Source organism: Notamacropus eugenii, chromosome 1 (assembly GCF_028372415.1).
Source record: "Notamacropus eugenii isolate mMacEug1 chromosome 1, mMacEug1.pri_v2, whole genome shotgun sequence".
Lineage (NCBI taxonomy): Eukaryota > Metazoa > Chordata > Mammalia > Diprotodontia > Macropodidae > Notamacropus > Notamacropus eugenii.
This window is the reverse complement of record NC_092872.1, coordinates 761,672,854-761,699,511: the sequence shown is the minus strand read 5'-3', so window position 1 is coordinate 761,699,511 and position 26,658 is coordinate 761,672,854. Positions and strand designations below refer to the sequence as shown.

The 26,658-nt window shown below is 51.1% G+C and overlaps 1 protein-coding gene and 1 long non-coding RNA gene across 23 annotated transcripts in view; one reads left to right on the top strand and one right to left on the bottom strand.

Annotated features, from left to right (window-relative positions):
* Window positions 1-14,777, bottom strand: part of EVA1A (eva-1 homolog A, regulator of programmed cell death) — a 24,398-nt gene extending 9,621 nt beyond the window's left edge. The window contains exons 1-4 of one of the 14 annotated variants that reach the window (XM_072656121.1): window positions 14,528-14,776; window positions 13,949-14,081; window positions 3,145-3,301; window positions 190-336 (exon numbers count right to left, since the gene is read on the bottom strand). In XM_072656121.1, the coding sequence (XP_072512222.1) occupies window positions 190-265 (76 nt within the window). In that variant the 5' untranslated portion in view covers window positions 266-336; window positions 3,145-3,301; window positions 13,949-14,081; window positions 14,528-14,776. The other 13 variants (XM_072656028.1, XM_072655944.1, XM_072655857.1 and 10 more) reach the window with 13 other exon arrangements.
* Window positions 11,502-26,658, top strand: LOC140496926 (uncharacterized). Of its 9 annotated transcripts, none has more exons than XR_011964517.1 (5): window positions 11,502-12,250; window positions 15,801-16,043; window positions 16,555-16,744; window positions 16,911-17,201; window positions 18,437-21,820. It is a non-coding gene; the product is annotated as an uncharacterized lncRNA (long non-coding RNA). The 9 variants fall into 9 exon arrangements; XR_011964508.1 differs by having other exon boundaries at window positions 11,504-12,250; window positions 16,911-17,150; XR_011964521.1 differs by lacking the exon at window positions 16,911-17,201 and having other exon boundaries at window positions 11,510-12,250; window positions 16,555-16,582; window positions 16,638-16,744.

Below are 26,658 nucleotides of genomic sequence, written 5' to 3'. Positions count from 1 at the left end.
TTCACCCCCAGCATGGGCAGATACAGACAGCTACTGGGTGGGCTTCAGGACTATGAAGCTACAGCTCCTGCCCAGGAACCTCTGCTTTTGCCAGACTGGAGGCCGAGCCGGCCTCCTGAAGCCCACTGCCCCATGATGCCCCCATGATGCCAGTAGTGAAACCAGACACAAAGGGTGAAGGGCACCTACCGGTGATGAAGGAATAAGCTGCCAGGAGGTTGCTGAGGAAAGCCATCTGCCCAGCACCCCGCACACTGGGCTCCATGCCGGGCCAAGGCCGGTCAGACCAGCCCCTGAAGTCTCAAACAGGAGGGCATCTGTTGGTGCCCTTTTTCTCTGTGGGGAGGCACAAAGGGAAGGGGTGAGTCTGGGGTTCAGCACCCCACTAGCTCTCTGCCTTCAGAAATGTCAGGGCCATGGGGTGCTTAGAGCCCATCAAGTCAGCCCCCCCCCCCCAAACTCCACTGGACAGATGGAGAGGCTGAGGCCCAAGCAGGGGGAAAGACTTCTCAAGGTCACCAGAGACAGAGAAAAGTTGCCCGGGTCCTCTGGGAGGCCTCCAACACTTCTCAGCCCTGCAGCTGGGGGTCTCCAGCGTCTCCCCCTTCTCTTGCCCTTCTCTTTTTCCTTTCTGCTGACAATGCTAAGACACACCTACCACTGGGCCCAGCCCAGGAGGCCAACCTGTAACCAGAGACTTGGTGAGGTCCTCCCCTTGGCCAGCCAGCTCAGGGGACAATGAGTGCTGAGACCAGACTCTGCAGGCCCTCACTCCCATCCCGAAGACTCTGCCCAGTCCAAGGGCCAGCTACAGGGGTGTGATGGTCACAGGCCAGGTGGGGGAGGGGTTATTCTGGGCAGATTCTACCCTCTCTAAACTTGGGCTGCGGGCCCAGGGATGGTTAAGGCAGGGCCCTGAGACGTTTCCAGAAAGGAAAGCCTATCTGCCCATGCCCCACGGGACCCCCTACCCCTCTTTCCCGAGGACCCTCACTACAACGCAGCTTAGTCCCTGTGGGCAGAACTCCAGGGAGCCAGAAAGCAGGAGGGGAAAGGTCACGGTCAGGGTTGGGACCTGGATGGGCAGAAGGTGGGTCACAGGCCCAGGTTCAGCCAGTGTGCACGTGTTTGGGAGGGGGGGGCCTTATCTGGGGGGAGCATGGGGATGATGTAAGAATCAAGACCAGGGCACAGAGTAGTGAGAAGCTCCAAGCACCAAGCCCAGATTAGGCTGTTGCACAGATCCAGACCCGCAGAGCCCCACAAGGTCGCACACCCATCAGACCGGGCATGTGCTGCCCTCAGGTCTCTTTGTATGGGCTGATGGGGGCAAGTTCACGACCAAAACAGAAAAGGATGGATCTGGTGGGGGCTGAGGGTGGGCCACAAGGGCCGCTGAGGAATCCAGTCCAATGCTGTCCCAAACTAAACTTCTGGGCCCTGGGGCCTTGGGATAGCAGTTATCTCAGCTGCCCTGAAGAGCTACCCCTCCCAGGCTGTGGCCCCTCAGCTCTTGGTCTTCACTGCATCCCTTCTTCTCCCAGCCAGACACTCCTGATTCCTTCAACCTATGTGAGGACATGCCATGGCCCAGAGGCATCCACCATCTTGGCTGTCCCCCTCTGAACACCTCCAGTTTCTCAGTGGCCTCATTCTTTAACCCTGGCAGTACTCCAGCCCAGACTGGACCAGGGCAGAGGACAGACGGCCTCCTACCACCCCAGCCTGGAGCCTTGGTCTCCATCAGTGAAGGCCTTCTTGGCTGCTGCATCCCATTGACCTTGGGGTTCACTTCACCCCCAGATGACTTCATAGAAAACTGCTCTCTTGTCATGTCATCCCTAATGGCTTGAACCCAGGCAATGATTTTACATGTATGACTATTAACCGAATTTCTAACCTGTCAGTCTATGGCTGTTGTTTGGGGGGCTTTGGTGGTGAGGGGATTCTGAGGCTGCTGTCCAATGCGCGCACCTCTCCCAACTGTGCATCATCTTTACACTTCGTAGTATGCCACATGGGCGTCTATCTAAGCCGTGAACAAGCAGGTCAAACAACAGATCCCTGCAGACCTCCACTGGAGACCTCCATCCTTTATCTACCTGAGCATTGATATTTCCCTCCATCTTCTCCCCTAGACTAGAGATTTAGTTAAAAAGACCCCAAACCCTTGGAGTTCAGGTGACTGTCAGGAGTAGGATTGTAGAATTACAATTTGTAATGATCCTGCTAAGAGGGGAAGCTAGCTGGTGCAGTGGATAGTGCACCAGCCCTGGAGTCAAGAGGACTTGAGTTCAAATTCAGCCTCAGACACTTGACACTTACTAGCTATGTGACCCTGGGCAAGTCACTTAACCCCAAGTGCCTAGTAGTAATAATAATAATCCTGCTGAGACACATCAGTGCAGTGGAGCGGAGAGGAGGGTGGAGCAGGGAGACGATGGACAAGTCACTTGAACTTCTCACTGCCTCCAGGCAAGGTCCCCATCTGCAGCAGCAAAGGGAGATCCCTCGCCAAGACAGAGACAGCCTGGTCAGGCTGGTGACCAAGGAAGGTTAACCCCATTTTACATCTATGAGAAATAAGTTCAGAAATGAAGTGACTGCCCAAGGTCACTAAACTTTTGTAAAAAGGAGGCCCTACTAGTTGCCGTTGCCTTCTAGGACCCATGAGATCACTGGTACTAGGAGCTCCTGATGTGCAAAGTCCCTCCACCCATCTCTCCCAGGTGCCTGATTAAGGGAGCTGCCCAGAGTCACCAGCCACAGCCCCTGACTTTGGACCTGGAAGCCTTCAGTATGCTTTGCTTTCTGGAAATGGCGAGCCACCTGGAAAAGGGCAGGACCGTGAGCTCATTCTCTGGTAAGAAAAGGTCTCGACCCTTCTGGTCATCAGTCAGTCAAGGAGCATGTATCAAGCACTCATACTGGCCCAGGCCCTGGGCTCTGTGTAGGGCTTACCAAGGAGGCCAGAACTAGCCCCTGCACTCCAGCTCCCTGCCCAAGGGGAGGCAACGCAAGACTTCCAGGCACAAACAAGAGGAAGGGAGGACCCCACCAGCAGCAGAGGGGCTGCCTGGGGGACCTTGGGAAGGCCCTCTCCAGGTCTAAGAAACCTCAAGCCCAGCCTCACCAGCCACGTACCTGAGGCCCACAATCTACTGCTGGTGTCCTGTGTCAGGGATGAAGAAGCAGCAGAAGATGCTTCTCCCTTGTGGACAATACAGGCCAAGCCATGGGGCTGCCCAGGAGCTCAGGTCAGTCAGAACGGAGAGGCCTCTGTGCTGTGGTGCCCTGGGCCCTGGAAGAGAGACCAGCCAATATAGACTCAGTCAAGAGCCAGATGCACTGAACTCAGCCCTGAGCCAGGGTCAGAGAGAAGGAGAAATAAGGGTCTAGGAGGCAGGGAGGTGGGGAGAGAGATCCACTCAAATCTGGAGACCACAGAGCCTTCTTTGGCCCAACTGAGTCACAAACTCGACTGTTTCCATGCAAAGACTAGACCAGAGAGTCTCAGTCCCTGCAGGACTTCTCCAGGTCAGAAGGAAGTAAGAAGGATGTTGGGGTAGAAAAGAGGGGGCTCTGGGCCAAAGTACCAGGAGAGCCGGGAAGCTGCCAGTGGCTCTGGGGACACAGGAGAGCTCAGTGCCCAGAGTCAGCCCAGTGGGGTATGAGAGGTGCAGTCCCCTCTGGGCCTCAATGGTCATCTAGAGGAGTCCAGCTTCCAGGCAAGTCCTGGCCCATCCAGAAGCTTCCCGTGGTCCATGCTAGTAGCCCCCTGACTGTGACTCTGAGCCACCCAGAGAACTAACTCTCAGGGAGAGGAGGGAGGCATCTGTGCTGAGTCTGGGGCCATGATAGAGGGGGGAGAGCCTGACAAGAGGTTGTGCCCTCCCTCAAAGTCAGGCACCTTATAGGGGCTGCTCTCCTTTCCTTGTACTGAAGGCTTCAATCATGAAAGCGGACTCAGAGGCGACAGCTCTGTCTGAAATAGCACTGATAACATCAGACTTTTTTGATATTTTGATCAGTTTTGCTCACTGCTTTTTAATAATAATAAATAATAAAAATGACAACACAATAAACATAAATAAATGATAATATAATAAATAATGAATATAACAAAAATGACAATTCTGCCTAAATGCATTTGCTTACTCGGTGCCACACCAATCAAACCACCAAAAGTTATTTTATAGAGCTAGAAAAAAATAATAACAAATTCATCTGGAGGAACAAAAGGTCCAGAATATCAAGGGGATTAATGAACAGAAATGCAGGGGAAGGTGGCTGAGCCACATCAGATCTTAAATTGTATTATAAATCAGCAATCATCAAAACTACTTGGTACTGGCTAAGAAGCAGAGTGGTGGAGCATTGGAATAGGTTAGGTACACAAGACCCAGCAGTCAATGACTGTAGTAATCTACATTTTGATAACCCCAAAGGCTCCAGCTTCTGAGATAAGAACTTACTGCTTGACAAACACTGCTGGGAAAACTGGAGAACACCATGGCAGACACTAGGCATAGACCAACATCTTACACCGTATACCAAAATAAAGTCAAAATGTGTACACAATTTTGATATAAAGGCTGATACTACAAGCAAACTGAGAGAGCAAGGAATAGTTTACCTGTCAGATTTATGGAGGACAGAAGAATTTATGACTAAACAAGAGATAGAGGACATTATGAAATGCAAATGAACAATTTTGGTTACATTAAATTGAAAGGTTTTTGCACAAAAAAGCCAATGCAACCAAGATTAGGAGGGAAGCAGAAAGCAGGGAAAGAATTTTTACAGCCAGTGTCTCTGATAAAAACCTCATTTCTAAAATGTATAGAGAACTGAGTCAAATGTATAAGAATACAAGTAATTCCCCAATTGATAAATAGTCAAATGCAGTTTTCAGAGGAAGAAATTAAAACTATCCATAATCATGTGAAAAAATGCTCTAAATCACTATTAGAGAAATCAAAACAACTCTTAGGTACCACAACACACCTATCAGATGGGCTAACATGACAAAATGGGGAAATGATAAGTGTTGCAAAAATTGTGGGAAAACTGGAACAGTAATGAAGTATTAGTGGAGTTGTGAACTGATCCAACCATTCTGAAAAGCAATTGGAATTATGCCCAAATAAAATGTGCATACCCTTTGATCCAGCAATATCACTTCTAGAACTGTATCCCAAACAAATTACACAAATGGAGAAAGGACCCACACATCCAAAACTATTTATAGCAGCTCTTTTTGTGGTTCATCCATTGAGGAATGGCATATGAATGTAGTTTAATACTATCGTGCTATAAGAAGTGACAAATGCGCAGACTTCAGAAAAACCTGGGAAGACTTCTATGAACTGATGCTGAGTGAAGTGAGCAGAACCAGGAGAACATTGTATACAGTAACAGCAACATTGTAACAATGATCAGCTAGGAGAGACTTAGCTCTTCTCAGCAATGCAAGGATCTAAGACTTTTCCAAAAGACTTGTGAAGGAAAATGTTACCCACATCCAGAAAGAGAACTACAGAGTCTGAATGCAGATCCAGGCTCACTCTTTGCTCTCCTTTTGTTTCTTTGTTTCTTCCTTCTCATGGTTCCTCCCCTTGGTTCTAATTCTTCTTTACAACATGACCATTGTAATAATGTGAAAATATGTTTAATATGAATGTATATGTATAACCTGTATTGGATTGCATGCTGTCCTGGGGAGGGAGGTGGAGAAAATTAGGAACTCAAAATCTTATGAAAATGAATGCTAAAACCTAAAAATTAATTTTTTTTTTAAAAAGCAAGAAATTCAAGCTATAGTGAGATGACAGAAGAGTGAATTAAAGGTACCAACTAAGGCTAAGAGGGGGGCAGGGGGCCAGGTAGGAAGGACTTCAGTGAAGCCCCAGACTGAGATTCCCAGCACAAGGGGCCAGGGGCCCAAGCAAAGATGACCCTAACCCTAACCCCTCCCCAAAGGAAGGCACCTTGATCCATCAGTCTCCTTGGGCCAGATCTGGGCTTTGCTTGGCATATTCTCATCTCTAGAACTCCTCTGGGTTCTGAAAGATGGCTGCTTGGACCAATAGATGTTTGCTATTTCCCGTGTATGGTCTTGGTCTAATTGGCAAGAGTCAAGTCTCACATGCGGAACAGGGTGCTGGCGGCAGGTGGGGGGACACAGAATTCTAGCCCAGCACCCCCTGTCTGAGGAGAACTGAGTGACCAGTCTTGCACCCCAGGCTTCAGTTCCCTCCTGGGAGTGAGTCAGGAGGATGGCAAGGGAGAAAATCAAAGAGGGGCAGGTGGGGAGACTGCGAAGCCCAGAAAGAGTGGAGCCCAGGGATGGGTATTTGGGACAAGGACAACTACAAAGTTGATTTAGAACTAGCACGTGCAATAGCAGAGGGAAGACGGGAGGGGACTGCTCCTGCACAGGAAAAAGAGACCCAACGGAAGGTCCAATTACTCAGCGCCTACTTTCCTTCTGTTTCTTCTGTCAGCAAAAGTGATCTCTGTGCCTGGGAGGACTGGACAGATGAGCCCTGACTCCAGCACAGTTCACTCTACCCAGTCCTACCAAATATCTGCATGACCGAAGTCCAACCACGCCCCTGTGTTGGAGGCCACCTCATGTGGTCTGGGCCAGAGGGCCAGGAGTTCATTTCTTCATTTGCTGGCTTGTCAGGGCCCCGCTGAAATGGATGGGCCCCAGGCGGTCCCTCCCTCTGAGACTGAACCTCCTCCAGCTGCCCCTTCTAGTGACCTCAGATCACTTCTCGGGTTGGAAAAAGGCCTCCTTCCTTCCCTCCCCAGGTTCAGTGGTCCTTCTCCAATACCCCTGACACAGTGATGAGCAGCAGGCCAGGGTCCTTGTGAGTCTCAAATCAGATAATGATTGTAAATTCTACCTGGCATATAGTAGGGGCTTAATTATAACCACTAAAAAGGAGTGGGGAACTTGGCCTACATCACAGAAGATTAAAGGATATCAGCTTACAACAGAACTGAACTAGCCAAACTGAATATAATCCTGGGGGAGAGGGAGGTAATGAAACAGAGCACTTCTAAGCATTCCTGATGAAAAGGCCAGAGTTGCAAAGAAACTTTTAAAGTGCAAACACAGGAGTCAAGAGAAAAATAAAAAGTTACACATTAACTAGCAATCATAAGGAACTAAATGAGCACAAATAGCCTACATTCTGATATGGGAAGACAACATGTAAGCATCATCAGAAAAAAAGGCAAGTGTGACAGGGGCCTGGGGATATTTTGTTCTTTTTCTTCATGTTTCAATATTCTTAAAAGAAGAATGCAAAGGGAAGGAAGAGGAATATTTGGGGGGGGGGGGGTAGGATAGGAGAGGAAGGGTAGAGCATAGACACCATATTTCAAGAAATTATTGAGGAAAACTGCCCCAATATCTTAGATCTAAATGCTCTAAATCACTATTGATTAGAGATATGCAAACTAAAACCACCCTCAGCTACCACCTCACATCTATCAGAAATGACAAATGGGGGGGGGGGGCAGGGAATATGGGAAAACTGGAACACTAATGTATTCACTGTTGGTGGAGTTGTAAGCTGATCCAGACATTCTGGAGAGAATTTGGAACTGTGCCCAAAGAGCTATAAAACTGTATATCCTTTGATCCAGCAATACCACCACTAGGTGTACATCCCAAAGACATCCAAGTAAAGGAAAAGGATCCACATGTACAAAAATATTTATAGCAGCTCTTTTTGTGGTGGCAAAGGAGCAGGAAATGGAGGGAATGCCCATCCACTGGGGAATGACAGAATAAGCTGTGGTGTACGATTGTAGTGGAATAGTACTGTGCTCTAAGAAAGGACCAGGGTGGTGGTTTATTAAAAAAACATGGCAACACTAACATGAACTGGTTCTGAGTGGCATGAGCAGAACCAGGAGAACATCGTGCACAGTAACAGCAACATTGTAACACTCAGCTGTGAAAGGCTGATCAATACAATGATCCATGACAATTCCAAAGGACTTAGGATGAAAAATTCGATCCACCTCCAAAGAGAGCTGCTGAACTCTGATTACCAACTGAAGTAGAATTTTCTCATTTTGTTTTTGCTGTTTTTGAAATACGGATAACATGGGGAAGTGGTGTATGATTTTTCATGTATAATTGATAGTTTGCCTTCTCAGTGGGGGAAGGGGGGGTTGGAGAGAGAATTTGGAACTCAAAATTTAAAAAGAAAGAAAGTTTTAGTAAACAATGAAATGTTTTTAGACAGAAACAAAAAGACTTGGGAACTCTGATCACCTCAATAACCAACCATGATTCCAAAAGACCAGTAATGAAACATGCTACTCACCTTCTGAGAGAGGTAGAAAACTCAGGGTGCAGATTGAGACTTTTTGAAATGGCCAATGCAGGAATGTGTTTTGTCCAACTATACATATAGTTACTTCTTAATGTGTTAGGAAGGAAGGACTAAGAGAAAGGAAGAAAAGAAGGAAGGAAAAGAGAAAGAAAAAGGAAGGAAAGAAAGAAGGAAGAGAGAGAGAAAGAAAAAGGAAGGAAGGGAAAGACAGAGAAGAGAAGAAAAAAGAGAGGAAACAAGCAGTTACTGAGTGTCTACTATGTCAGGTACTGTAATAATAGCTTTACAACAACCCTGGGAATTAAGTGCTAGTATTATTCTCATTTTACAGTTAAGGAAACTGAGGCAAACAGACTAAGTGACTTGCCCAGGGTCACACAGCTAGCTAATGTCTAAGGCTGGACTTGAACTCAGATCTTCCTGAACCTGATTGCCAGTGCCAGTTAGTTGTGCTGCATGACAAGGCTGGACTCTCCCCACATCCAGTGTGTTCATAACCCTCTCCTCTCTCTGCCTCCCTTTGAACTTTTCTCAGCAGAGTTCCTATCTCATCTTTCCCTTTGCCAAGAACACCAAGGAGACCCCTACTGAAAGCCCTCAGCTCCCCCACTCTCTGCCTTGAAGCTCCCACCTCCACAAGTGCCCAACACAATGGCCTCCTCTGTCCCTTCTGGACTGAACCACACTCATGTTCAGACTCTCCCAATCTACCGTTCCTTGTCTACTTCCTATAAAGACATTCTGGCCTCCAACTGACCATGCCATCCCCAAAGGGATCATCCCATCCCTCTCCTCCCTTTCCACCTGCTGCCTCCACCACCCCAATTCTGGCTCACTTCTCCATCCCCCACCCCCAATGAAACTGCTCCCGCCAAGTAACCATGAAGCCCAATGACTTTTTGTCTTGCTTGACCTTTCTGCAGCCATCCTCCATCCTGATATCTCCCTGTCCTCCTTCTACCTCTCTGACCACTCCTTCCAACTCTCCTTGGCTGGATCTTTAGGCAACTCATGCCACTCACAGTGGGTGTCGCTCACAGCTCCATCATGGTCCTGCTTCTCTTCTCCCTCCATATTCAGTTCCTTGATGAAATCTTCTGAGGCTCTTCTATACTGGGGGCCTCCACCCTTTCATTCTCTTCTTAATCCCTTACAGTTCAACTTCAGTTTGTCATTTCACTGAAACTGCTCTCTCCAAAGTTATTAACGATCTCTTTGTCGTCAAATCCAGGGCTTTCTCAAAGCTCACACCCTCTCCTGGATTCTCCTTTTTCTCTGGTTTTTGGGACATCCTCCCTTCCCAGTTCTCCTCCCCCCTCTCTGACCCTTCCTCTTCTGTCTCCTTGACTGGATCCTCATCATGGTATCTCCCTCTAACCATAGGATTCTGTCCCTGTCCCTCTACTCATCTTCCTCTAGACCAATTCTCTTGGGGATCTCATCAGCTCCTGTGAATTTAATGGCCATTTCTATGGTGATGATTCTCAGATCTACATATTCTGCCTTAGTCTCTCGTTGCCAACTGCCCTTCAGACATTTTCAACTGGATGTCCAATAGACGGCTGAAACTCAACATGTCCAAAGCGAAGTTCATCCTCTTTCTCCCTAAACCCTCCCCTCCTTCCCTCTTAATGTAGAAGATAATGTCAGTCTCCTAATCTCTCAAATGAGGAGCCATTCTGGATTCCTCATTCAAATCTCACCTCCCATATCCAATACCATGCCAAAACCTTGGGATTTCCTCGCCACAGCCTCTCCTCTGGCCCTGTCTGCACGCTGGTGTAGACCTTCATCTCCCCACCCCTGAACCATGGCAGTAGAGACTGGGGGTCTGCCTGCCTCCAGTCCAGCCCCCACTCAGTTACTGAAGAGTTTTCCTAAAGCACAGGTTTGACCATGTCACCCTCACCACCACCACCCCCCCCCTCATTCAGTGACCTCCAGGAGCTCCCAGTGGTATCCAGGATCACATATAAAATGCTCTGTTTGGCGTTCAAAGCCCTTCCTGACCTAGACCCCCTCCTCCCTTTCCAGATACATTCACCTCACTCCCTGATGTGATGACGGCCTCCTCACTGTTCCACAAACAAGACCCCCCCATCTCTCAGCCCCAGACCTGGAAGGCTCCCCTTCCTCTGCTCTGACCACTGACCTCCCCAGCTTCCTTTAAGTCCCAACTAAATCCCACCTCAAACAGGAAGCCGCCGAGTCCCTTTTCCTTCCGGTGCCTTCCCTCTACACATTAGAGCTTGTGGCCTTCCCCAATGAACTGTTCACTCCTTGAGAGCAGGAACTGTCTTTTGCCTCTTTTGGTGTCTCCAGTGCAGTGGTTGGCACACTTTGTTGTTGGTGTTCAGTCCTGTCCCACTCTTCACGACCCCATTTGGGGCAAAGATACAACAGTAGTTTGCCATTTCCCTTTCCAGCTCATTTTACAAATGAGGAAACTGAGGCAGAATTTGAACTCATCTTCCTGACTCCAGGCCTGGTGCTTTAGCTACTTTGCCACCTAGCTGTCCCTGCCTGGCATATAGTAGGTGCTTAAAAAATGCTTGATTTAGGGTTAGGGTTAGGGTAGCTCCCATGGATTCACTAACCATCCCAACCCAAATGATTCCCAGATCTCCACAACCAGCCCCGACCTCTCCCCTCACCTCAGGTCCCACATCTCCAGCTGTGTGCTGGAACGATTCTCCTGGGTGTCTCACAGGCATCTCCAACTCCACATGCCCAAACGAACTCGTTATAATTTCCCTTTCCACTCATTCCTTTTTAAATGCCCCTGTTTCTGCGCTGAACACCCCCATGCTCCCAGGTTCACAACTTTAGCATTTCCTGGACAATGCTCCCCTTACTCCCCATATCCAATTATTTGCCAAGTCTTATCTAGTCCAGCCTCTCTCCATCTCTCCCATTCTCTCCAATGACATGGCCACCTCCCCCTGCCCATCCTTCCATCATGACCTCGAACTGGTCTCCAGTAATAGCTTCCTACCTGGTCTCCTGGATCCCCTTCAATCTTTCTCTCTAAGGTGCAGTGTTGCACCTCCCTATCCTGCCCCATGGTCAGCAGCTGCCCAATCTCTCTAAGATGAAATGTCTATTCCAATTGGCCCTCGGGGCTCTCCCCAATCTGACTTTTATCTTCCTTTCCAGTCCCAAGTCCAGTCCAGGGCCTTTACCTGCTGCCTGCATTCCCATCAAACTGCACACCTTGCCTCTCCAGGAGCTCACTAGGCATGCCCTCTCCTGTCCTGTCCTGTGCCTTCCTTCCCCACAGAGTGTCTGGCTCCCAGAATGTCCTCCCTCTTTCTCACTGCCTTTCCAAATCCTGATTATCCCTCAGGGCTCTACTCTGGCTCCCCTCTAGGACCTAGCCTTCCCTAGGATTAGGCTCAGGCTTCCCCTTCCCATCAGTTTCCCTTTTTTTGCCCCTTCTGCTCTCTGCTTCATTCTTATCTGCATGATGACCGGCCCAGCCTTAGCCCCAGGAGAATGCCAGCTCCCTGGCAGTGGGGGCTTTTCTGTTTGGCGGTGGAGTGGCTCTCTTTGGATCCCCAGCACTCAGCACAGTGCCTAGCACGTAGTAGGGGATTAATAAATGCTTCTGCCCTTCCCCCAACCCTGCAGTCTCTGATCCTGCAAGGAAACCATCCAAGAATTTAGGGTGGGTCTCCAGAGGAGAGCAGCAGAAGCCGGAGGCGGGGAGAGCTGGGGCAAACTTGGTGGGACGGGGAAAGGGCCTCCTGGAAGACCCTGTCAGAGGAGGAGGAGGAGATTGGTGAGGTCACAAGCTGAAGGAGGAGGAGGAGAGAGCCGGCGGCGCCAACTTCCTAAGCAGGGCGTGCCCACGACTCGGACCATGCCTTCCAGGAGAGGATCTTTGCCAGGTACGGAGCCGCCGGGAAGGTCTCGGTAGCCACTGCAGGAGCTAAGGGCTAGTGTTCAGGTCAGGAGGAAACTGGAGGACAGGTGGGAGGGACGGAGAGGTAGCTCCTCCAGGAGGTGGGAGATGGGAGGCCAGTTCGTCCGAAGCAGGCGCTGGGAGGGGAGGGAGGACCGTGCAAGAGGCGGTCCTGGAGCCGGGGGATGTGAGGGGCGGACGGGGGAAGAAAGACGAGGAGAAGGGGAAGAGGGCGGGCGGGCGGCCTGCGGGGACACGTCGGGTTGGCCCGGGCAGCCCTGAGCAGGAGCCGGCTGTCCTGGGCTCCGGGCCAAGAGCGTGTCGGGGCTGTGCCGGGTGCCTTCCCCCTACCCCCGCCAGAGCCCCGAGACAGGACCAGACAGACAGAGGGATGGACATCGAAACCAAAGACGGGACTGGCCGAGCCGGGGGGCAGGGCGGAGAAGGGCAGGAGAGGGCGGGGAAGAGCCTTACCTGGCCGCCCTGGGTGGCGGGATCTCCAAACTCTCGGGCCGGATCGCGGCGCACCCCAGGGAGCCCGGCAGAGGACGGGACAGAGCAGCCCCTCCGGGGTCTCTGGCCCTTCCGAGCCTCCGATCTGGCCCAGCTGGGTCGCGACCACCCCCTTGGCCCCCTCCCTTCTCCCGCCCCGGCTCCTGGCCCGGCCAGCGCACACCATCTGCTGAAGGAAAAGGTTGTCTCATTTCCTTCAACCTCCAGTCACCCTCCCCCCTCAAAGATTCCCCAGTGGGAGGGGGAAGGGGAAGGGGAGGGGGCCCGGGGACCGCCCCCCGGGAGACTGGGACCGCCCCCCGAGCTGAAGTTCAAGTTCCCCGAGCCCAAGAGGAGGGGAGGGAGAGACTGACTGAGACCGTGCTGCATCGACAGAGAACTAGAAAGGGGAGAGACAGAGAGACGGGGGCGGAGGGGCGCGTTGGCACACCGTCTCTGACCCTCTCGAGCTTGGCTTGGCCAGGGCCCCTGGGCACACTGAGCCCACGGGCCCAGTTCGAGGACAGAGAGGGAAGGCACACCTGGGCTAATGAGCGCGAGCAGCACCGGCTGGGAGGCTGGACACACAGCTGGGGGTCGAGTCCCTGCCTCTGTTCGCCCCAGGGCTCGGAGGGCTTAGAGCCAGAGAGAAGGAGAGGCTGACAGCCCGGACCGCCACTGCCCCTGGAGGGGGTTGAGGTGGGGAGCAGGCCGAACACCAGGAAGTCTAGGAAACCCTGGGCGGCTGGTCCAGACCTCACCCCAGCCCCAAAGGCGCGGGGGCTGGTGGAGCCAAGTCTCTGGGCAACATCATTTCCAAATTAGGCTCGGAGAGGACTTCAGCCCGCACTCCTCCGCCCAGCCCTTGGGGAAGGAAGGAAGGAAGGAAGGAAGGAGGCAGGAGAGGAGGTTCGGGACGGGGCGGGGGGCAGAGCTACTTCCAGGAGTAAAGCGGGGTCTTCAACCAGTTCTTCATGACCTCTCCGATCGCTGCTCCTCCTTCCACACCACCCCTGCCTCAAGTGACTGCCCCCCATCCCCTCCTCCTCTTACCGCCCCCCACCTCCTCCTCCTGCCTCGCTCCTCCTGTTTCTGCCTCCCACCCCAGTCCGGGTTACCCTCATTTCCCTCTCCGAGGTCAAGGTCCCCAAACTGTCTTCTCCAAGAAATCTGATTGCGCCGGCCTCATTACCTCCCCACAAGTCGGTGCCTGCTGCACCCTCCCTGGACCAGCCAAACCACACCACAAGCTGTTCAAAGTCAGTTCACCACACTCAGCATTCCATCTCCAGCTTCCAGACATTTCCCCGAGTCACCCCTCATGCCTGGAATACATTTGAACATCCTGGCCTCTTGGAATCCTTACCACCCTTCAAGGCTCAGCCTCAGTGCCCCTTCTATGAAGCCCACCCAGTAGCTGAGCAGCTACTGTCCAGGCTCTCCCTGAACTCACCTGCATTTCCTTTGGCCTGTCCTGGGCTTTCCTTTCAGAAAGCTCCTCTAAGACCGGAGCACAGTGTGGCGCACAGTGTGGCGCACAGTAGGCACTTAATACCTATTTAATGACTTGAATTGAATCACCCCAAAGAACTGGTGATCAACCTACAGGCTTTTGGGTAAGGTTTAATAAATGTCTGTTGACTGTTATCCCTCTAGCCTCCTAACCCTAGCACATTCACAGGAAACCCTCAGAACTTAGGGAATTGACTGGAGCTGCTTCAAAGCAGAGTAGCTATGCCCCCCCCACACACACACACACATCGCAGCTTACCTGTCTGTGGGGTTAGGCAGAGTGGGAAAGGCTGCCCCCACAGCCCATGATTTAGAGCCCAGGGAGAGCCAAAGAGCACTCTGCCTTCCCTCTCACCATCCGTCCTGGGCTACGGCTTCATCCTCCACACATGGAACCCTTCTCAGCCAGGCTCTCTGGCTCCAGGCTTGTCTTTGGCAAGGCTCCCCCTCCTCTGGGGCTTGGCCTCAGACCTGTCTGTCTCCTCAGTCTCCCTGACCCACCGGCTCCTCCTTTGGGCAGCTCCAGGCACTCTGGCAGCCCTAGGAAACGCCTCCCTTGGCCCAGGCTGTCCGCTTTTCTCAACTAGACTCCAAGAAGCCACCTGCCGCGTGTTCTCACCTGTGCTTTCTCTCTCTGCATTGTAGCATTTTGGAACCTCCTTCTGGACCCCCTCTACTCACTTGGTTTCCATTGCTGTGCTCACCTGACTCTCCCACATTTCTGACCACCTTTTCTAGACTGTCACTACTCTCTCCATCCAAAGGCCTCCCTCAAGGCTCTGTCGCGTGCTCTTTCCTCATTATTCTCTCTTGTCTCTGGCTGTCTCTCTATTTCTGTCTCTGTGTATCTGTCTGTCTCTGTCTCTCTGTCTCTCCCTCCTCTTTCTCTCTCCATCTCTCTGTCTGTTTCCGTCTCTCTGTTTCTGTCCGTGTCTGTCTGTCCATGTCTGTCTCTCTGTCTCCTTCTCTCTCTGTTTCTTTGTCTATGTCTGTCTATCTCTGTCTCCCTGTCTTTCTGTCTCCATCTCTCTCTGTCTGTCTCTGTCTCTGTCTGTCTCTTTCTCACTCCCCTTTGCTGGATCGGATTAACCCCTGCTGACTGAAGGCTCAGTCCCACCAGGTGGCTGTAAACTCACTGAGGGCAGGGGCTGTTTTCAATTATGTCTTTTTGCACCCATTTCACCGGCAGCATGGCCCACAGACAAATGCTTCACCAGTGTTTGCTGACTTGCCCAAGGTCCCCCAAGGGAGGCAGAATCAGTGGTCCTCATGCCTTGGGCATTTGTTTGCTTCTCCCTGGGATTCCACTTGAAATTCTTCCCAAGAGTGAAAGTCTGGGAGTCCAGCCCCATTTTCCCAGAGCAGTGGGATGGCAGAGAGGGTAGAAAGCAGCCTCGTGGAGACCACCTGCCCTTAACTTAGGACCAGACATCTTGTGAACAAGCATTCCTCTTGAAAGAGTCCTGAGAGCTGGGAGGGAGCATTCTTGGAGCCAGTCAGGGGGTTAATGTTTAACTCTGATGCCCTTGTAGGAGGGGCCATGCCAAGTCTCCCACTCCAAGCCTGGCTCGGGGCTCTCCAAAGGACAGACTATGGACTTGCCCAGTACCAAGCCCCGTTCCTCAGGAGGGATGGTCTGAAACTGCTTCTGGCCTAGTGGCCTGGGGACACTGGCCTGGGGCTGGGAAGGCCAGAGAAGCCCACCTCTCTGCAGCTTCATCCTTCTCTTGGGAATGTGACTCAGAAGCCTGACTCCTCCCTTCTGGTGACCCCAGGCAAGTAGCTCCCTGAAAACAGAAGGGCTAACCGAACTGGTAGAGGAGCTGAAAACGCAGCTCTCAACAAGAAATCACAATAATACATAGTAGAGAACTATTTCAAGATGGTCTCTCTCCGTGAATAAGTGCAAAGAATCAGAAAAATTCTCAGTAGGAGGCAGAGCTACAGCCAGACTTTGAAGACAATCATGCACTATCTGAGACTGATGAAGAGGGGGAGCACTCCAGGCATCAGGGCCAGCCAGGGCAAAGGCTCAATGGCCAGAGATGGCCAGTTTGAACTGGCTGGGCTGGGGGGGTGGGGGATGCATAGGATAGACTCATCTCCTGTACGTGGTGCAGGCAATGCGCGAGTACATCCTGCCTGCCTCCTGATGACCACCAGGTAGCCTATTAGCTGCCTATGGTTGTTATTCAGTCTTCAGTTGTGTCTGTTACCCCAATGGGGGTTTTCTTGGCAGAGATACTGGAGTGATCTGCCTTTATTTCTCCACCCCCCATTTTACAGATGAGGAAACTGAGGCAAACGGGGCCAAGTGACTTTCCCAGGCTCACACAGCTAGTCATTGTCTGAGGCTGATTTGAACTCAGGTCCTTGTGACTCCAGGCCTGGAGCTCTGCGCACTGAGCTGCCCAGCTGCTAGCATTCAAGATCACAGAGCAGAGTGGGGAAGAAGAGATCTCTGCTTGGTGTTCTGGTGAGCCAGGTGAAACCCCTCAGCCCACAGAGCATGCCAGTCCTTGTAAGGGTCAGAATTCTGTCCACATATGCTTGTGAGGTATTCCTATAGAGCTTTTCTGGGGTGTCCCCCACCTTACTCAAAAGGCCACAACCTGTTTTACTCTAACTAACACCAATCCCAGGATTCCCCAGGATGAGGGACTTACTGAACCAAAAAGTACCTGACCACAGTCCATGCCAGGAGAAGTCCCAGCTCTCTGGGCTCAGCGTGTCAGCCTGGAAAGCAGAGGGGAGCCAGGTGGAGACGATATGGTCAGATCTACATCAGCAGAAAGGCATTCTCCTGAGCCCAGAGCCAGCAGCACCACCTCCCCAGGGGGCATTGCTAGACAGGAATCTGGTCCTCTTCACCCAACAGCCTGGTAAGGGGAAGAACCACACTGGGCACTCTACCCCCACCAGAGGAAGTTGAGGTAAAGTACTGAGCATGGAGGATATAATGGAGAGGAGAGAGGCAGGAAGCAAGGAGAGCATGAACAGGGCTGAAACCTGATTGAAAGCAGCCGCCACAGGCTTTGTGGAGAGAAGGGAGGGATGGGAGAGACACTGGGAAGGTCGAGGTGGCAGCCTTTTATGTGGGAGTTCAGGGAGAGGAGCCCAGAATGAATCTGAGGTTGTGAAGTTAGGGGAGAGGAAGAGTGATGGCCAAAAAGAGGAATCCTGGGGCACATGGATTTGGGGGAAAGTTAATGACTTACTCTGGACATGTTCAGCTTGAGATGCCTACAGCATGTCCAAGAGAAGGTTGGCAGGCAGCTCCTGGTGTAGGAACCTGAGCTAGAGATGTGAGGTGAGGAAGACAGAGATAGAGACAGAGACAGACAAAGATAAGAGACAAGAGAGGAGGGAGACAGAGAGAGACAGACAGAAAGAAATAGAGGGAGAGAGACAGAGAGGAGAGAGAGAGAGACACAAGAAGAGAAAGAGAAAGAAGAGAGAGAGAAAGAGGAGGGAGATAGAGAGAAAGAGAAGAGAAAAGAGAGACAGAAACAGAGGCAGAAATGGGAAGACAGAGACAGACCAGGACAGAGTCTTAGGAGACCCTACAGGTAGTGGGAATGACCAGAATGAAGACCAGTGAACCAGGAGAGAGCAATCTGTCTCTGTGTCTCTCTCTGTCTGTCTGTCTCTATCTGTCTCTCTGTGTCTCTCTCTCTGTGTCTCTGTCTCTCTCTGCATCTCTCTGTTTCTGTGTGTGTGTGTGTGTGTGTGTGTGTGTGTGTGTGTGTGTGTGTGTGTGTGTGTGTGTGTGTGTGTGTGTGTGTGTAGGAGATGGGGGATGAGGCAGAACTCTAGACATAAACAATGCTTAAGCTTTGTTTTAGAGATTTTTCCCTGTAGTTCTACTCTGGGCTCAAAGCATAATGAGCCAGAAGAGTTAAAGAAAAGCCTTAGCCCCTCATTTCAGGGTCAAGTTGCTTGCAAACCCAGAGCTGGGTCCCCTTGGTGGGAAGAGGGCTGAGGATCCTTACCTAGCTCTGAAGATTTTTCTCCTCCAGGAATAGTGGTGTGCTTTCCCTGGGGCTTTCAAGGAAGAAGCCACCCAGGAAGGGTGATGTAGGGTGGTGGGTGACTGTTGCAGAGGGGAACTGAGACAGCTATTGGTCAGGCTGATAGCAACAATGGAGAGGTTTGTTGTCTGTTCCAGGGCATATATCCAGGGCATGACAGAATCTAAGACTTGTCAAACCAGACGATCACCACTGACTGCCGATGATTCCCACAGGCATAAATGATCACTGCCAGAAGGAATCCAGAAAATGTGATAAAGATTTCAGTCTTTGGCAAGAATAAAGACTGGAGGGGCCGTGCTTTTCATTGCAGCTGCCAACCCAAGGTAAGGGCTCCAGGAAAGAGAAAGGCAGAGATGAGGAGTGAACTATGGGTTAAAAGGATGGCACTGGGAATGGTGCTGGGATTCTGGATGATGACTCAAATGATGGGCTACTGACCAATGGCATCATGGGGTGATGCCTTGACTTGTGCATGAATTAGAAGTGAGACAGAGTTATGCAAAGTCATCAGCCTCACTCTCTTCCAGAATCATCAAACTCCAGTGGCAGGACACAAGTCTGAAAGAATGGAGATGGTGCGGGGTATAGTGAAGGACCTTGGCATCTCACCAAGTTCTACGCCTCCGCAGCACCTGCTTCAGTTGTTTTTATGGCTGTTGGGACAAATTGTTCTGATCCACCCATTCCACAGGGAAGTCTTCACATGCTTGAGGTAGACACCTGGGGACTGGCTATCCCACCTAAGAAGGGTTCATCAGAACGCATTTGCCTAAAGTCTTAGAAATGTCATCAAAAGGGCTTGTAACTGAAATAGAGAAAGGAAGGAGAAAATTGCTTACATGTATCCATCAATCTGCAGAGGCAGAGGCAGCTGCAATGAAGAAAAAACAACCAAGACACCCAAAAGTTCACAGGAGACAATACTCTTAAGAAAAGACCCAGAAAAAAATCTAAGTTATTTAAAATCAAATGCACAAAATATGAGTAACAGGCAAGATGAACAAAAGATCCTCACACAAGAAGACCAGTCTGACCTTAGAGCGAACACTGTTCTTGCCAGAATTCAATCCGTGATTGAAAGATGGCTCACTGTTCATAAATAACCAAGTGTGACTCTTGGAGAGGGGGATAAGGGACCCAGGACTGTGTATCGAGAGAAGATACTGGGTGAAAATCTAAGAAGCAGAGAGGGGAAGCGTGGTGGAGTACAGAGCATTGGGGTGAAGGTCAACAGAAAAGATAATAAAGAATGCCACAGACAAAACAAGAAAAAGATGGGGAGCCCAGCACAGAGCTGTGATGGAGCTCACCTCTGGTCAAAAGCAGAGCAGCCAGTCCCTGTTTTACTTGCCGTAAGGAGGACTGCATCCTTACAAGGTGGACAAACCAACGGGGAAATTCCACTCTGAATTTGATGCTTACCAATGAGGAGGAAATGCTCAGCAAGCGGGATGCTGGGACTGGACGTGATGAGAAAGAACCTTGCAAGGAAATAACTTCTTCCCAGAGATTGTTACAGAGAAAGAGGAAGGAACAGTTGGCACCAAACATCCCCCAAAAGTTGAGGACACTCCTTCAAGGATATGTGGAGTCCAGGCAGAGAAACGATAGATAATAAGAGCTCGTACAATTAGAAGGTGCTTCCCATGGGCCAGGCGCAGGGCGAAGCACCCTAGGATTTTTACAGCATTTGATCCTCGTGATAGCCCTGTGAGGCTGGTATTGTTATCACCTCCATTTTACAGATGAGGAAACTGAGCAAACAAGATAAATGACTTGTTCAGGGTCATACAGCTATTGTCTGCCCATGGATTGGGGCCCAGGTCTTCCTGACTCCAGGCCCAGGGCTCTACTCACTGCACTATCTAGCTACTGCTAGATAGGCAGACAGATAGACAGACAAAGTACTGATTAGCTCTGATGGAGGAAATGGCAAAGCCTTCCTGAGGGTGGCCGTTACACACTCTTTAATGTCGATCGGGCCCGAGTTCCAACTGCACACTTTGATCTGCTTGCCATCAAATTTTCCCCAGAGATGTTCCTAACTAATCATTCTCTTAGAAGGGAATAGGATCATGTCGGTCCTTTGTTGCCGAAGAAGACCATGCCACCAGAGAAATGATGACATGACTTGCACTTGACTTTGTTTTGAGTGAGGGAGGGCTGTGCAGCTCACCAGCCTCACTTCTCCAGAGCCATCTGAATCCAGTGACCTGACATTCTTAAGGATGACTGGAGATGGCCCAGGATGCACTGGGAGACCTTGGCCCCTTTAGGCCAAGGTCTTTGCAGGTACTCACTTAGGGTGAGGCAACACCCATTCATTGAATAGGCCTGTTTAAGAAGTAGCCAGGGTATGGCCCCTTTAAAGTGGTCAAGAAAACAAAGACATCAGGCTGGGTGGGAAACAGCAACAGTTACTACTGATAATCATTCTAAAGCTAGGGGGGTCCAGGAGCCCCAGGGAGGGGCCCCTTGGGGTCTCTGTTTCAGAGTGTAGTAGGTTTAAGGTTTGGGGAGAGGAGAGGGGCCAAGATAGAGGGGAGGGGAGAAAGGAGGCAGTGAAACCCAGGTCAACTGGGCAACTTTTGGCTAACCAAATTGACCTTCCTTTGGAGAGAAGGAAGAGGCGGGAGAGGCAGGCAGGAGAGGAGGAGGGGAGGTACCCAGCTAGCATTCAGCCAGCTACATCTACTCACAGGAATAGGAACAAATCCATGAAGGGGCCCAGGGCCGGTGTCCCTTCCCAGTCTGCTTCAAGGACCCAAGGTGGGCCAGCTGCTCCCAGGATTCTGGGTATTCATTCCTCAGTCCACGAGGCCCAAAGCATTGTGAGTGTCAGGACACGCATGGACCTTCATTTTTGCTATATCTTCAAAGTAAATATTCCTTGGCAAAAGCTAAGTGATGTTATTGGAATATTGTCAGGTGGAAACATGCCAGGTGGGGTCTTGAGGTCAGTGTTAGAGGATGCTCAGAAGGAGAATCCAATGACCCTCGGACCTGAGGGGAACGTTGTCACTGGCCTTGATTGGGGAGGGGGAGGCCAGAGGACTTTGGCCTGCGTTTTTTTTTTTGGGGGGGGGGGGGCTCAGTTATATTGTAAAAGGAGATGGTCACAGGAGACACAAGAGAAAATGATGATCGGCCAAGGAGAGAAAACAGAGCAGCCTGACTTTCACATCAATGACCTTCAGACCTTGGGACTGGAAAGGACAGAACAAAAGTGCTATTGATTCCCAAGGGAAGAGGGTTAGGAAGGTTAAACCTTGACGAGCCAGGTGTAATGTTGCCTCAGGTACTGAAGGGTTAGCAGGAGTGACTGCTCAGTCATTGTCAGTGACAGGTAAAGAATCGTGGGATATGGGAGACGTGCCACCAGCCTGCACAGGAGCAAATGCCCAAATCTCCACAAAAAAGAGGGCAAGGGCCCGAAACCCAAGCCTACAGCAGGCTGGAATGGCTAGGAGGTGCCAGGGAAAGCTTCCTGGAAGAAGAGGTCTGACCCTTAAAGAATGGAAGGATTGGATGCCTCCCAACTCCCAAAGTTTCCTTCTGTAAATGTTCAGTATCCCATTGTGACTTAGTGCGTGATCAAAATAAAGACAAAGTTGAAGAGGATGCCTGGGTTGGAGAAGCAGCTGCATGCAGCTGCATGCTGCCAGACCCCCAGGACTGTTTGCAGACAGGCTGGAGGCCACTGCGCAGCCACATGCATGAGGCAAGGGAGGTCACAGTCTTCAAGGAGGGCCAGGTCAAGGGAATGTGTCAGTGCTCTGAAAGAACAGCTTGGCCCAGCCAAGGACTTCTACAATGGCAGGGTTGTGGCCTGGGCTCGGTCCCATATGGCACCAGCTCTTGTCAGCCTGGCATCACCCAACACTGGAGCAAAGGCAGAGGACGAGCTTGGTGCTAGCCACAAAGACAAAATAGAGGCAGGAACTAGGACCAAAAGCCTGGGGGTGGGAGGGGGACAGGGCCTCCTAGCATGGCCCCAGAGGACCAGGAGCAGAGAGGAAACTGAGGCACCTCAGACCCAGACCAAAAAGTGGTCCACATGGCTAATGGAGCTCTGCCCTACCAGGGACCACAAACCTCAGCAGGGACCATATTGAGCTTAGCAGGGCATATCCAGCGGAAACAGCCCAATGCTCTCAACCAACAACTGGCAGTCCTGGTCAGAGTTACTGCTCCACACAGGACATATCCCTAAGAGCACCCGCTTTTCCCACTGATGATATGTCACTTTTCTCACTGTCTTTGCTTTGTGTTCTCTGGATGATAAAGGCAAACCCATCATTGGGGCTCATGAATGAGTCTCCAATACTGTGGGACCCTGGATGTCCCAATGCCTGCTGCTCCTACTTGGCCTGTTTCCCCTCACTGCCCCTAAATTGGCACTCCCAAGCTTGGCAGACCCCATCACTTCTGTCTCTGTGGCATCTATCCTTTTCTGTTCCCAAGGGAAGGAGGTAAGAGATGGTTTGGGAACTCCCAAAGATCAGGAGAGTGAGGAAGCTGCCCCTGCTGCCCTAGGAAGTCCATGAAAAGAGTCCATTCTAGCAGCGACACCAAATTTGGAAGTGAACCCAAAGTGTGGCCCAGGCTTTGTGAAGCAACCTTGCCATACCTTCACAGCTCTGGAGGATGACAATTGGGAGATGGAGCCAAGAATGTTAAAGATCCCCCTGAGCTCTCAGGGTGCCCAGAACCCTCATGGGGAGACGGAGCCAGCCTAATTCTATAATCATGACAAGGGTAGATGGAGATGGAGAGGGAAGGAGATGTCAGTGCCCAGATGGAGCCCAGTCTCCTGGCTCCCAGTCTGGGGCTCACTTCACTGACCAGAACTGTCTGCCCTCATTCAAAAGGAGGCCTGTGTTAAGTGAGATGTCACTGAGGCTGGCATGGGGGGGCAGCCCCTGCCCCCCACAGTTTGAGTCTGGGTTATGCCTCATTGGGAGTGCCCATGAGACCTCCCCACTTCAGTGAAAGCCAACCAAGGACTATGAAGGGAGGTATGGATGTCCTGCCAGGAAGGTCCAGCATCACCACCACCCCCAAGTCTATTTTCCCTTGAATGTCAGTGCCCTGAGAGGCCTCCCCATCACCCAGGCCAGTAATGGTTCTGGCAGTGACCCTATAGGAATTGTGAAAACAGGAAAAAATGGGGGGAACCATCCCCACCCACCCCTGTCCCCTTCCTGCACAACACCTCTCCCCATAGGCCTCAGCTAGGGCCCCTACCCCACCCCCAATAACCCAGAGGCCCAGAGGGAAGCAGACAGCTGCAGGGAGCAGCCTTCCTGGGGCTCCTACTGCCTGCAGTCAAACTTAATTAGGGCCCAAGGAGCCGCCTTTTCTGGCCCACACCCCACTTCCCACAGGGGTGGGGATGTTAGTCATGGCAGAAACAGGCTGAGTGGGCAGACTCAGTGGATTATTTAAAGCCTCTCTTCTCTAAAGCTCAGGGAAGGCCCCTCTTGCTTCCTCAACTACAGGAAGCTGGTTCAGCACTTCCCAAGGAAGCTGAGTCAGTCTCTGGAAGCCTGAGGCTGGGAGGTGCGGCTGGGCCAGATGGGGGCCCAGCTGGCCCTGACTCCCCCAGCTCCAGGAAGGGACGGCTGCCCCTCTCCAGGGAGCCCATGCCAGCCCACACATGGGCCCCAGATGCTGTGTCCTGCCCTGGGGCAAAGCTCTGCTCATTCAGCCCACTCCCCCTCCAGTTCACCCCACCCCACCACACAGTCCCTCAGGGGTTCTAGACCCCTTTTCCTTGGGCTCAGAAGTCCATTCTTTCCTCTTCCCACTGTATGCCCCCATGTCCCACCCTTTCTCCTCTCTCCTCTCAGAGAGCCTTCCCATATAAAAAGTAATATTTTTAAAGAAAGAAAAGGAAAGAGAAAAAATTGAGCAAAACTGACTGAGAGATCCCACAAGTCTGAAAGTACATGCGATTCAGGGCCAGGATTGCTCTCGATAACCTGACCACATTTCACGGTGGATGTTTCGTGGTTTCTCTTCCCACTTCCACAGTTAAGTGGCTTGGCCTCTTGGCTCCAGTGACTCCCCTCCTCACCCTCACCAGTCATGGGGCTCGTCCAGGTGTCTCTATATTCCTCACAATGATGGAGGCACATACCTCATTGACCCTTCTCCCACATGCCTTCTTGTAGGAACCTCCATTGAGAAAGGACCCAGACCAGCCATCCCTCCTCTTTGGGACTGAACTGGAAGTTGGTCATCTACCCGGGAAGCAGCGTGGCTTCACCAGTCAACATGGTGTTTGCTGCCCAACAACTCCAGGAGAAATGCCGGGAGCAGAACCGAGATCTGCACACAGCCCTTGTAGATCTGACCAAGGCCTCTGACACAGTCAGTCATGATGCTTGTGGAAAACTGTGTCAGAATTCATTTCTGAGGAGAAGTTCATTAGCATGGTGAGTCTCCTTCATGACAGCCTGCTGGCTCAGGTTCTGGATAGCGGACAGTGCTCTCGTGCCTTCCCAGTTACCAATGGAGCAAAACAAGGCTGGGTGTTTGCTCCCGTGCTTTTTAGCATGATGTTTTCAGCCATGTTGCCAAGGCCTTCAATGAGGACAAACAGCCTCAAGAGGCCACAAACAAAGACCAAAGTGGAGGAGTGTTGGTGCATGATTTTCTGTTTGCAGATGATTGTGCATTCAGTGCAGCCTCTGAAGCTGAGATTCAGCAAAGTATGGATCAATTCTCTGCTGTCTGTGCTAATTTTGGCCTAATAATTAACACCAAGAAAACACAGCTTCTCCATCAGCCACCACCACACCATCCATATGTGGAACCATCAATTACAACAAATGGAGAAGTTTTGGATGCTGTGGACAAGTTCACTTCCCTTGGTCGTGTACTTTCCAGGGACGTACACATTGACAATGAGGTGGATGTACGCGTTGCCAGAGCCAGCTCAGTGTTTGGGAGGCTCCAAAGAAAAGTTCGGGAGAGAAGAGGTATTAGACTGACTACCAGACTGAAGGTCTACAGAGCCATTGTGCTGACCTCATTGTTGCATGCCTGTGAAACAAGGACCATGTACCAGGACCATGCCAGGAAACTGAATCTCTTCCATGAACTGTCTGAGGAACTCTGAGGATCACCTGGCAGGATAAGGTACCTGGCACTGAAGTCCTTGCTTGAGCTGAACTGCCAAGTATTCAAACTATGCTTCAGAGTGCAACTCACATGGGCTGGCCACATTGTTTGAATGCAAAATGTATGCTTGCCAATGTTATGGAGAACTCACATGGAGCAGGTGATCACATGGTGGCCAGGAGAAGTGATACAAGGACACTCTCGAGGTCTCTCTTTAGAACTTAGGATTTGATTGTGGGACATGGAAGGCACTGACCAGGACCGCTCAATATGGTGTGCCCACCTCAGAAAGGGTGCTGTGCTCTTTGAGCAAAGCAGAATTGAGGCAGCACAAAGGAAACATAGGATGTTCAAATTTAGAGCATCCACCCCAAATGTTCACAGGACTCTCTGTGCCCAACCTGTGGTGGAGCATTCCGAGCTCATACTGGTCTGGTCAGCCACAGTCAGACACACTCTAACTTGACACTCTAGCACAGGGATATCATTTTGGTCCTCTTAAACAGCGAAGGACAACATCCAACCAACTAGAACCTTGACCAGAACTGAAACCAAACTACTGGCCCTGGGTTTTCTGGTACTGTTCTCCTCTGTGTCTGGAAAGCTGGGGCACACTCCTCTCTCCCACTCAGCAGCCTTTCTGCTGCTCTCTGCAGTCTTCCAGTACAAAGCATACCCAGAGCAGAGCTCAGTAATCCCATCTCCTGGTTCTTTCAGGATCCCAGGATGGCTTTGGCTGGCACCAGAAGCTTATCTTATCAACTCCCTGTGCACCTACTGTCCCTCCTTGCTGGTTAAACAATCTAAAGATCTTTCTCCTTGAGAGAAAAAGCAAAACAAACCAAAAAACAATGCAAAACAGTTGGGATTCACCACTGCAAAAGGAAAATTAGGCTGCCCCAAAGTGGAAAGAGCGGCCTTGGAAGGTGGTGAGCTCCCCATCACTGGGGCTCTTCACGCAGAGCATGAACGACCAAGGCTTGCTGGACAGGGAATTCTTGGGCAGGTGACACTAGACAGTCTCTGCCAACTCTGAGCATGTGACTCTGTGAGTGACAGCGCTTGGCTCTGGAACTGAGGACAGGGCAGAAGACTCAGGCAGGAAGACCTGTGGTCACCCTTTCTGAAGGTCCTAGTGTTCTGAGGAGCACACAGGCCTTAATGTGGCTAGTCATGTTTCTGGAGTGCTAGAAGTGCTTTAAGAAGTAAAAGTGCTTTATAAAAATGA